Source organism: Cottoperca gobio, chromosome 11 (genome assembly GCF_900634415.1).
Source record: "Cottoperca gobio chromosome 11, fCotGob3.1, whole genome shotgun sequence".
Lineage (NCBI taxonomy): Eukaryota > Metazoa > Chordata > Actinopteri > Perciformes > Bovichtidae > Cottoperca > Cottoperca gobio.
This window is the reverse complement of record NC_041365.1, coordinates 21,714,297-21,727,091: the sequence shown is the minus strand read 5'-3', so window position 1 is coordinate 21,727,091 and position 12,795 is coordinate 21,714,297. Positions and strand designations below refer to the sequence as shown.

At 42.6% G+C, this 12,795-nt stretch overlaps 1 protein-coding gene across 1 annotated transcript in view; it reads right to left on the bottom strand.

Annotated features, from left to right (window-relative positions):
• LOC115015640 (retinoic acid receptor alpha-A-like) overlaps nt 1–12,795 on the bottom strand; it is a 59,485-nt gene that overhangs the window by 30,458 nt on the left and 16,232 nt on the right. The window contains exon 3 of the mRNA XM_029443125.1: nt 1,452–1,593. Coding sequence (XP_029298985.1) covers nt 1,452–1,593 — 142 coding nt within the window. The remainder of the gene's footprint in view (nt 1–1,451; nt 1,594–12,795) is intronic.

The window sequence follows — 12,795 nt, the reverse complement described above, 5'->3', positions numbered from 1 at the left end:
TATAAATGCTGATGCAATCAAAGGATGCCAATAACCTGTGAAATGCAAACTGTTCCTCTGGATGACGATGGAGGGGGGACATCGACAGCACAGAGCTTCTGCGTCCTGTGTTGTTTATCCTCACATGATCAGATCCCACTGGGTGGATGTTCGACACTTTGTGAATGATGCAACTCCTCCTCGCTGGATGAAATACTGACTCAACTCCTCACTCAGATGATCATCCACACGTCACACTGATCCCGATACAGACATTAGCAGATGACACAATGCTGTTCATGCTTAAGAATGCTCTGTAGTGTACTCGGCCTGAGGTCATGTGGTGTCCTGCCCTTTATATTCTGTATAATAAGCAAACTGTGTGGTGTGAACACAGGTGTTGTTATTATGGGGCTTTATGTGGTGAAGATATTTATTATCAACAAGGCGATCTCTCGTGGTTTTGTTTGTCTGTTTGTCAACAAGGTTACGCTAAAAAACTATTTTCATGAAACTTAGTGGAATGTGGGGCTAAACGTGATGTTTCTAATGTTAAAAAACAAGATGAAATGTTGTGTAAGTGTTTGCTCTTGCTCTGCAACACACGGGGGTTTGCATTTGCAATTCATTTGCATTAAATATCCAATCCTCTCGTCACAGTCTATTCCGGGAAACACTTTGTGTCAGTGTGTGCTGGAAACAATGCTGGAAACTGCAGGACATATAAAGACGTCTGAATGTGTGGAGACAAGAAATGTGCTGTGACAATAGGTCTGTTTCTTCCCAGCAGACATTTTGACTTGTTATAATAGTGAAAGCACGTGTTACTTATAACATTAACGATGCTCTACTGTAGAACCGTCCTGGTAACCCATGACACGTGACGGTGAGCATGAACCTGACACTGAAGCAGCTAAATGTTATTCAGCCGTCGTTCACTTTATTATTTACACGTGTGCTTTTACTACGTGTCAAAATGTCTTCAGTGAAAATAAATTGCTCCTATAAATTCACTGAAAACCCTCCAGGGTTTGTCTCTTCTTCTTCTGATTCGACCTCTTTTCAACTCTGTGTGCGATGGTACGGGAAAATAACCTTTAATATAACGTTTTTACACACGTCTGAGGTGGAGAAGTCGGTGTTTCGATAAAAGAAAAATGCGTTGAAAGTGAATTAATCATAAAAAGGAAAAGGGAAGTTTGGGGTTTCCTACTGGAACTGCTCCCGCGACCTGGTGGACGATGGACAGATTAATCATGACGTACATGAAGCATGTGACTTGCCGTAGTAGAGAAAGTGAGAAAGTAACAAACAAACAAGACTTTCACCCAGGAGCCCGATGCTCGTGTCCCGTATGTAACTTAACTTATGTCTTTTCCTAAACTTAACCAAGTAATAATGTGATGTAGTTATAGGGGACATGAATATTTAATTCAAATCCACACACTGTGAACATTGTGTGTGAAACTCACACTCTTTGGACATTCCCACTCCGAAGCACTTCTGCAGGCGGCAGTACTGACAGCGGTTCCTCGTCACCTTGTTGATAATGCAGTTCTTGTCCCGGTGACACGTGTACACCATGTTCTTCTGGATGCTTCGGCGGAAAAAACCCTGAGGAAACAGACAGAGAGGGGGGGGGGTTCATGAACAGAAGACTCTCACGATGTTAACCTAATTTTCCTTCTAATCTTCTGCAGCCGCCTGTTTTCTAAAACATCCACACAGCTCCATTGAAAGTCTCCAGCCACTGGATATCATAATGTCACGACAGGCTGCACAACAATGTGCTAGATGTTTTGTCTTTTCATTGCCATTAATGCTGAGAGAAAAGACAGTCGGTGCTTCCCTGCTGGGAGCTCTGGAGCTTCAAATGCTGGATTCAAGCTCAGAAACGGAGTACTTGTGGGAACAGAGAGTGAAGAACCTCAGGGTATCAAACAGTGAGGCGGACGGCTGTATGGAAGAACAACTGAGGACTTTGGTTCAGCCGTGAGCGCAGAGCAGCACGTCTGAAGGTGACATTGGGCTTCTGTGGAAGACCAAAGCCACTTCTCTTTCAAAAGAAGGCTTTCATTGTCAGTAGAACAGAAGTTAATGGGTCTTAATTGGGCTCATTCAACAGTTCTGTGTTGAAAGAGATATAAGTAAATAAGTAAACCATGAAGCTCCATCAACACTTGAGACAGAGGAAGAGCTCCGTGTTGAGCTCAGGGATTCACATGAAACTCAACAGATTAAGTTTTCCTCCTCGATCACTAAGAATGACACGAACATTTAAAACATGCAGCCATGATAATCACATCACCGGTTAAACAACTTTAACAGAAGCTGAACGTCCTTGAATTTTAATGAATGTCCTGTTATGATGTGAACTTGTGAAGCCTAAAAAAAGGCTCAGACGCCAGGACGTTTGCAAAGGGTTTAATTAAGTTACCAATTTCCAATTAATCTAGTGAGTTATTGTACATTTGTTTGGTAAGATGCGCCTGATATTCATTACCTCCGCCAAGGTTTGTTTGTGTGTTTGTCAGCAGGATTACGGAAAAACTACAGTCCAGGATTTCATGGAATTTGGTGCAAGGGTGTAGCATGCGCCGAGGAAGACCCCGCTACGTCTTGGAGCGGATCCACATCACGGGGCGGGTACACCAATTATTTTTCACCAGGCATTTGGCTTTGGCAGAGGTCTGCACTGGGTGATGATATCCTAGTGGTCTGGTAGTATGCCTTCCAAATCAGAAGGTTGTGAGTGAATACCAGGTCTGCCACCAGTGTACCCCTGGGCAAGGTACTTAACCCTGAGTTGCTCCAGGGTTCACTGTAAGTCGCTCTGGATAAGAGTGTCTGCTAACTGACCTGTAATGTAATGCACTAGTTCATTATCTGAAACAGTGAAAAGGTTTGGACAGCGAGTCTGGAAGAGGGTAATATTATATATATCCGGAGATGAAACGCGTCGTGTACTGTGAATACTGGTTGTTTTCTGGCCAATAAGACAAGACGGGCCTTCTGGGCTCATGTACATTTGAGGCAACGGTGCAACCAAACCTGATTACCTGATTGCACATGATGTACGCCATCATCAGTTCTACTGGAGCAACATGACAGTATATTAGCTGCTCGGTATATTTCAGTGAGTTCTTCGTAGTATCAGTTCATGATGCATCATTATGTCTAAACACAAACTGGGAATTCATCTGTTTATTTTGAGTTGTATGGAAAAGGATTAAAAGCATATAAGAAACAATGATCTCTTGTAGCTTATTAACATTTTATATTTCATTATGTGACGTATGAACTGGCCTTCGATCAGCACGAGGACCTGCTTACTGTAACACGGGCTGGCTTAAGTCTTCTTGCAGCAGAAAACCCCTTTTAGAAACCTTTCAGGGTTGATAATGATCTACATTTGTCGTAGTATGGAAGTGGAACACAGTTATATCACACCGGACACGGCTGGCTCAGGACTGAAGTGTCTTTATAACATTTGTCTGATCAAGTCTCGTGTTTTGAATACCTTCCAATAAGATGCTAACACCGTATTCACACATTTCTTTTATTAATTCTGTCGCTGTTACACTTGATGCCTTTGAGCCCACGATGTAAGGTGTGGCGCGACACTCCCCATGCAGACGATGTGGATCCTCTGAACGGGACGTGGAAACAGAAGCTCTGCTACGTTTCTCTCGTCACAGATTTCTTTCCTCTTGATATTAATTTTCCGTTGCTCTGGGGCCTTTTGCAATGATCGTCCATCATCCAGGCTTTTCGCACATGTTTGCAGGCGTTTGTGCCCGAGGAGCCACGTTCAGTATGAGGGGGGGGTTAAAATTCCATTTACCATAGCTGCCTGTGACGGATGGGACCTTGCCTTTTCATTAGTGAAGCAGGATGCATGATGGGTAACAGATTAGATCACAGGACTGAAACGGCTGACTCTGTAGCCCATCTCGCTTCGGCCTCGAGCATCCGTCAACCTCCGGACCGCCCCCCCCCCCGGTACGACAGACACTCACCAAAAGCAGCCAATTGCGTGTCAGCCTCGAGGACACGTGCGCGGCCCGAGGTCACCTCCCCTCAGTTGGTATTATTCATTTTCTTAATAGAGGCCTTTATCCTGGCTGATGTAAGTTGAGTGTGTTCAGAGACAATACCTGAGGAGTCTGATGGATGACCATGGGAGAGGCCTGCAGCGCCATCAGCTGCCATATAAGTGTGTTCAGGTTGGGTGCAGAACCCAAGGCTACTTAGGTACTTATGTCATTCAAAGCTGAGAGCATGCAGGTCACTTAGCCTTGGAAATCTATGTGTGTGTGATAAGTGCTGTACAGTGTGCCGGGGTTATGCTGGGAGCTGCTGCAGTTTGCCTGTTGTGCACTTGCTGCTTGTTTCCACATGACACATTTGCATTTTGTGAGCTTCAGCTATTTGGGGAAGGTTTGTTGACAGTTCAAGGTCCTGAGCTGCTTCTCATTACATTAAATATATATATACTGATAGGAAAAATAAAACATTTCTGGACTGACAAAGTTTTAGAGTTTGTACTCTTACAAGAAATGTAGTTTCATGCAACTTGTTTTTGCCATGAGAGGTCAACTTTTACCAAACCATGTGCAGCTGGAACTCGGCCTACAAGCCACCTTTATAACATTTCATTGGAACTACTTTCTACTGACTTTAAGAAATGTTCTGGCAAGTAGGTCTCTGCATCACGGAGAGCAACAGGGACAATATTTCTGCTATCCACCTTTTAAAATGTTATTTTTGAGCATCAGAGAATTCCATTCAACTCCATTGTACCAAAGTGGAGCCACACAACTCAAAACTCTCAGCTCGACTAGATACCAAGATATACCAGTCCCGATAAGTGACGGAATTCTTTCAGAATTTGGGTCAATTTATATTATTTCAAGTTTTGAAGTGGCTCAGCGGCGCCTGAAGCCGGAAACGTTTCACAACCGAGAACATCATCGAGTGTTCGTACCGAGAAGCTGATTCATGCCGATGTAAAACAAACTGTTGATGATCAAAACAATGTTTCATATTTTCAAATCTCCTCTTTCCTCAGAAAGACAATAAGAAAACATTGGTTTGGTCGCCGCCTCGTCCATCAGGCGCCGTGCGTACCGATGGTTTCTCAGCGGTGAACAGATGCCGTGACTCGGAGCTCCATCTCTTCAGACTCACAATCATCACATCTGCTCTTTTGCCTTTGATTTTCTTTTCTTTCGTCCTCCTTGTTTCTGGCTCATCTGTACTTCCTCTCTTCTTCTTCTCTTTTCATTCGTCTCCTCAGGGACACAGCGTTGACCTGAGACTGCACACTGCTCTGATATTTGCCAGCGCGTGTCCTGCGGGTTTACTCATTTGAAGCTTATAAATGTGCAAGCAAAGAACACCCTTGAGCTGAGTGTTGTACAAATATGTTTACCTAGGTAGAGAGAGTGCAGCGGGGGGGGGGGGGGGGGGGGGGATCAGAGGTTTGAACTTGGGGCTGAGAATGAATCATCCTGGAACACAAGGATGCAGAGAACAGAGCTGCTCCCACAGTTTCCGTCTGAACATTTCTGTTCTCAATCAGCCGAATAGATTTGATGACTGAACATATTTTAAAACATCATTTGAATATAGGATATTAAGAGTCTCCATAGAAACCAAGGATAATCCATCCATGCCCATGTAACATCAAAGGAAGAGGCACTCTGAACTAAACTGTAATATTTAACCTTCATGAAGAAGATTTACTGCAGGACTCAGTAGCTGAGTGTAACACAATCACATCAACAATATGTCGAGTCAACGTATCCTCATATTATGGTCTGTGTGATAACGTAACCGACACATGGCGTTGTCTTGGAAACCTAACCGCCAGCTGTGTCAGCTGCTGTTTTTACTGTTTTCGCCGTTAGCACGGTTAGCACAGTTAGCATGGTTAGCACAGTTAGCCCGGTTAGCTGCTAGCTGCCGGCTCAGCCGCAGCGAGGCGAGGTCAGCAGAAAATAAGATCTTTAAGGATGTTAAGCTGCTCTTCAAGAGGATTGTGTGAGAAACTCTTGGTGCATGAATCAAAATATCTTTATTTGTGGAGTATTTAATACATCTGTCTGTCATTCTATAAATATAATCTAACTTTAGTCTACATGACAAGCTGACAAAGTAAATGGTGTCCCACACTGATGGACACTGTGCAGCTGCATCAGTGCGTCGTGTTTATGTTTGTCCTCGGCGCTCTTCATACCACAACTCTCTCCGATCTGCTCCTGAGATAAGGCCATGAGGAGATGTAATGTCGGGGCGTCGGGGGACGTGGGCACGGCCACCTGGGAGACGAGGCCACTTCCCCCTGGACTGATAAACTGCACCTTAACCGAGATCATTATCCAACATCTTGTTATCTTAATGGGCCAGGTATAGGGTGTCAGAGCGGCGGCCCCGCCATCTTAGGCCTTCTCATTTACAGATTAAAAAACGAAAGTGCCGCCCATTAATTATTTAGATACAATCCAACCCCTTGTCCACCTGGCCTCCTCCTCTTTCCCTCCCCCTCTCTCCCTCTCTCTCGCTGTCATCCACTGGCTGTCCGGCTCTTTGGACTCGGCCGCGGCGCTTTGTGTAGCCTGAGCATTCAGCACAGCCGAGAGGAGAGGCAGAGCGGCGGATTAGCTTTCGCTCTTAATCGTGTCGACATCTTATCACTGCCGTGGAAAGTGGAGAGGACACTGGAGACCCTGGGGGGTTCCAGAAAAATGAGGAGGAGAGGTAGAGTGGAGAGTAGGAAGGGGGGGCTGATATTTAGCCAGTTTATCCAGTGCAGGCTATTATTTACACCTGCAGACACGGAGAGTTCAGGGAGGGGGCCGAGAGAAGCAGCTTTCTTAAAAGGTTCCTTTACAGGAAATAAAAGAGGAAGAAGTCCCTGACTGCTGTCATGTAGTGAGTCTGACACGTGTTGCATATGTCTACGAGTTGTTGGGAAAACATCTTTGTTCTGTCTCAGAAGAGTATTTTTATTTGTCACTATTGTAAAATAAATGAATATATATTGATCCATTTAGTCTTAATGGTAAAGTAAAAGCACTTCAAGAGGAATTGAAGGTTTAGACTTCGATACGATCGGTTCGTACCTCTTTAAACTCCCGTGGGAGCCTCAAACACAGAAGTGCACAACACAGATGAGCTCAGCGACACTGAGACGAATGAGATATACTTATAGAAACTCTGGACATTTAAAGTTCAGGGTTCCTCTGCAGGTCCTGAGTGTGTTGAATAGTCCTGCTGCAGACTGTCCTCCAGAAAGCATCAATGCATAAAGAAACCTGAGTCGAAAGGCTTTTTGTTAATGACGTCATCTTGTTGCAAAGTGCAGGTTCAGGTTTGGGAAACATTTGCTCACAAGTGCATGATAATAACAATAACAAGATGCCCATCATTAACGATTATCTAGATCCATATTAAGATGAATCGACAGCGTTCCACATCACGAAGTGACGATATGTGATAAGTGGGTTTCTTAGAAACACAGACTGTGGAGAGCAGCGATGTTGTGGTTCACCTGCTGTATCACCTGAAGAAACAGAACAACAGCAGAGAAAAGAACCGGCCTGCACAAAGACCGCCATTGTTACTGTGGCAAATGTGAAACCTGGACAGATAAGGCACAAACAGAGCAGCTACGACACCAACACAGGAGACAGCTCTCTCAGACCCTCACTCTGTCCCCCCCCCCCCGGAAACCCAATCACTGCTTATCTGTCCATCCGAGCACCTGAAGTGCACAGATGCACCGGGAGATACGGTGCAGATTGAAAGGGGGAAGTAGAAGAGAGAGGCCTGAACAGAGGCGCTGTGTGACTCACAACCTGCAGAGACAGAACCGGAGAGCGAGAGGCATGAAAAGACAACGGAGGAGAGAATGAGGAGGTTTCAGATCACCCGGTCCTCCACAGACGCCCCACTGTGGCCCTATTCTTCAGGTTGCCGCTCGCCATTCAGCGCTCGTCTTTCGGCCCCGGACCTGGCGGGGGCCCCCGGAGTGATCAGAAGCCATCTTTAAGCTCTCTCACTCTCCGTCCTGCTCACTTACACATGAACACACAGACTCAGACCTGTGGCTGACCTGACCTGAGTAACAGGAGTGTTTGCAAAGTGAGGACTTTCTGTCAGGGCTTCTTCAGGGTGCGACTTCACGGTTTGGTTTGGATAAACACATGTAACAAGTGAAACAGCTAGAGAAGGTTTAGTTGGGAGGTCTACCTACAGTGGATGGCGGTCTGCACGAGAAACAGACAGGAAGCAAAGCCGAGTGCTGCTGCGGACGAGGCATCAGCAAGACTTATTATAGAAACCTAAAAACATCTGTATCAGTTTAAGTGTTCACTATATTTACAATGTGTTGCTTTACTGTCAGAGAACTGGAGCCGTTATCTCTGCTGTCTTCAAACACACCAGACTCCAGCGACAAAAACAGTCATTGAACATCGCAGAACACAGGAGCTGCAGGTCCACCGCTGCCTCCATCGGTTTGTGTTAATGTGTGACTTTGGTGAACTAAATAATAAAGATAATAATGAAATACCAATATGATTAAAAACAAGCACAAGTTGCTATACCTGCGACCTCACAAACAAACCTCCAACAGAGCGAGCAGCTAAAAATCACTTCAAGTCAGTAAACGTGTAGAATCAAAGCTGCATAGCGTCTCTTTAAGAGTTCCACCAGAGGGCCGAGAGGCGCACCGCTCACAGCAGGATGCTAAGTCTCCTGGCAAACAGTAGAAAGGATTCCGATCCTCCACGTCAGCACGTGAAAGCACTTCACATACTGTTACTTCCCTTCACGCGTCCTCGACGACCTGCGCTCTGTCCGAACACAGACACACAGACATCAGGTGAACCGTCCGGTCAGCTGATTGCACTGCACGTCGTCACATAACTCTCGTATCTATTTCCTGTCACACCTTTGCGCCGCCGACCCTCTCTGTTTGATTTCTCTCTCTCTATTAGCGCCATGGCTGCTTTTATGTTGTACAATGTTGACAAATCACATTATGGAGTGTGTGTTCGCACTGGGGGGAGCTGTATAGATGATGGTGACAGGCAGAACGCCGGCAGAGAAAAGGGCCCAGCAGATCCGTGTCTCGCTCTCTGTCTCTGCAGTAACTGTCAGCCGCACTGGGCTCTTCATCATCGCCGGCCTGCAGCCGCAGCAGACAGCAGGGAGTAAATAAAGATATGAACAGCATCGGGAGGAGGAGGCAGCAGAGGTGGAGAGGGAAACAAACTATTTGATTTCACCCTTTTCTTATGTAAATGACAACTGAATGTGCATCTTACTACTGATTTAATCTACATACTATTCGCCCTAAACCCAGATACATAACACAATTCATAATATGTGAGTGCACATCCCAAAATCAGTGTATCCACAGAAGCAGAAACATGCATAAGCAATCGTGTTACCAGATTCAAAACCTCCTGCATAATGCATTGTTCCACCAAAGAAGTTTTATTTTTAGGGCTGTGTTTGTGTTTGTGTGTTAGTCAGCAGGATATCTGGAAACACACCGTGTCTCTGACGAACACATGCTGTGCCAAGATCTACTTCAACAACACCCAACATTCATTCCATACTCAAACATTATTTAAAACATTATTTTAAGTTGATAAGAAGACCGAGCCGACCTTTCTCTGTGGCCGGGAACACCAAGAAGAACTCAAAGTCTTCATGCGTTACTGTTTCCTTCTTGTCACTCGGGGTAGTTTGTTTTGAGGCGAGTTGCTTCTCCACAGTCAGAGTCTTACTGCAGTCGATGACGCTCGACAGGCCCCGGTGCAGAGAAACAGTTACGGACGAGGGCGGTGGCATGACATATTAAAAAAGTACTGATATTTATATTTAGAATATTTTCACCACTTTACCTCGCTGTCAGACTGAAGCTGTTAGATGTCTCTCTTCAAAGCCACCAGACTCCATTGGAAAAAACAGTCATTTTACGTGCAGAACTTAAAGAGAGAATAGATAACGGCTTCACAAAGAGATGAATATATACAACATATAGCTTCCTGTCTGTTTCTCACTGACTGTGTAGGAGTACCTCATACACCCTCAACTCAAACTATCCTTTTAATTAGGACTTATTCGCCGTGACTGCTGCTAATATCAATCATCACATCAGAAAACAAGCATCTCTCCCACAATCCTTTCTATAGAACTATTCCTTTAGTGCATAAAGTTGCCTGTTGAGACCTTTATGTGATCAGATAAAGACGTATTTAATGTTGTGCATGCCCATTAAGTACATGTCAGGCGTCTGAGGTAAATGTTTCCTCGGAGCAATCTGTTAAAGAAAAGTGGTTTGTTAAGAAATGCGAGTTGCAGGTGAGCTTCCATGGCTGTGTGTTAGAGGGGAACAGCATGAGCAGAGAGGGCTGGGAGTTCAGATAGAGGAGTGCTTCTTCTCCAATGTGAGCCTTCTCAATTGCGTTTTATTCAAAGAGGTTATGGTCTCCTGCTTGTCAAACCAGTTCCATCAAACTAATCCTGCCGTGTCAACGCCTCGGGACCCAACAAGCAGAGAGAGAGGGGGAGGAGTGTTCACGCCTCAAAGTTTTGTCTTCGCTCCTAAAGGCCTGTCAGCGCTGACGACACGCGTACAGATCCTTTCTTTCTGGACATCTCAGGGCTTATGCAAAACAATGTTAAGATGTCATTTTGTAAAGGACACATTCTGTCCCCCAACCTCTACCTCTGCAGGTTCTCCTCGTACCGAGAGCCGGGCCTTTCTGTCTCCAGGTTCTAAGATCTGTGAGTCTCCCTGTGAGTCTCTGCAGATTTATAAAAACACTTTTCAGACTATGCAACACTTCTTGTTGTTGTTTTGTCACTCGGGCATACTTTTAAATAAGATGGTTCTCCTTCTCTCACCTGTCGATACATTCTGCTGCTGATTCTATATCTGACGCTGCACAAGCTTAGAATCACAACATGTTAATGATGGATTCAGTTCTACGTGTCCACATGCTGTGAACTCGCAAACATCCACAAGGGCCAACGGTGGTGCGTTCAGGAGCTCTTCGTCGTTGTTCTCCGGCTTTAAGTCGTAATGTGGAAACCTCAAAGACGATGTGTTTTATTTTGTTTAACACGTTTAAAATTGTTGGTCGGATTTCCCAGTCAGGAACTCATTTGTCAGATTATTCCGACATCCACATGAACGCAGCACAAATCCTTGGACTCATGTGTTTCATGAAAAACAGGCCAGTAGTATTTCCATGATCCTGCTGACGGAAACATTACCTCCGCCGGGTGGAGATCCATTTAAGAGAATGTGTGTGTGTGTTTGTACATGTGAGAGCAGCACATTAAAGGAACAGCGTGCAGGTACCTGTACAGGTGTGAGAGGAGCTTTAAACACCCTGATGATTTACTTTCTTTAACTTGATAAGGACGGAAACATTATCTGCAGGATATGATGCCAAAATGCAACTTAAGACATAAGTCCCACAGCACCTGCTGGGACACTTGGAGGACTTTTAAGAAGGACGCTGCAGAAGGAGTCAAAGGAGCAGGAGGTGCAGCGGTGACTGAACATGAAGCTGCTTTGACTTTGGAGGATTTCTTGACTTTGGGTCAACACAGATGAATCTGTCATCCGTTGCATATGCATGTACTTCTGGAGGCCCATCTGCTGCTGCCGGTGTGAACAATTCAGATCAGCTGTGGGCAGCCACTGCACCCCCGCACTGTAGTTCAGTCTTCTGCTGCAGTAACATGACTGGACTCATTTATCCTCTGCTTCCTGCTTCTTAAATATAGACTTCTGCTGTTTTTCTCTTTTTTAATTTATAAAACATTTTATAGATTAAGTAATTATTAGTTTAAAATATTCTATAAGTATGTAAATCCTGTTTTGCCTGTCAGACGAGCAAATATCATTAATGGAACGTAAAGAAATACAGATTTAATTTACTTAACATTCAGAACGGGTTATAAAACATATATGTTTATAATATATGTTATAAACATATATATATATATATATATATATATATATATGTTTATAATATATGTTATAAACATATATATATATATATGTTTATACATACATGTTATAAACATATATTATAAACATATATATATATATATATATATATATGTTTATAATATATGTTTATAATATATGTTTATAACATGTATGTATAAACATATATATATATATATATATATATATATATATATATATATATATATGTTTATAACATATATATATATATATGTTATAAACATATATTATAAACATATATATATATATATATGTTTATAATATATGTTTATAATATATGTTTATAACATGTATGTATAAACATATATATATATATATATATATATATGTTTATAATATATGTTTATAACATGTATGTATAAACATATATTATAAACATATATATATATATATATATATGTTTATAATATATGTTTATAACATGTATGTATAAACATATATATATATATATGTTTATAATATATATTATAAACATATATATATATATATATATATATATATATATATGTTTATAACATATATTATAAACATATATATATATATATATATGTTTATACATATATTATAACATATATATATATATATATATATGTTTATAATATATGTTTATAACATGTATATATATATATATGTATATATACATATATATATATATATATATATATATATATATATATATATATATATATATATAATATATATATATGTTTATAACGCTGCATGAGTTTAAGTTTGTAGGAGTTCGTGCACTG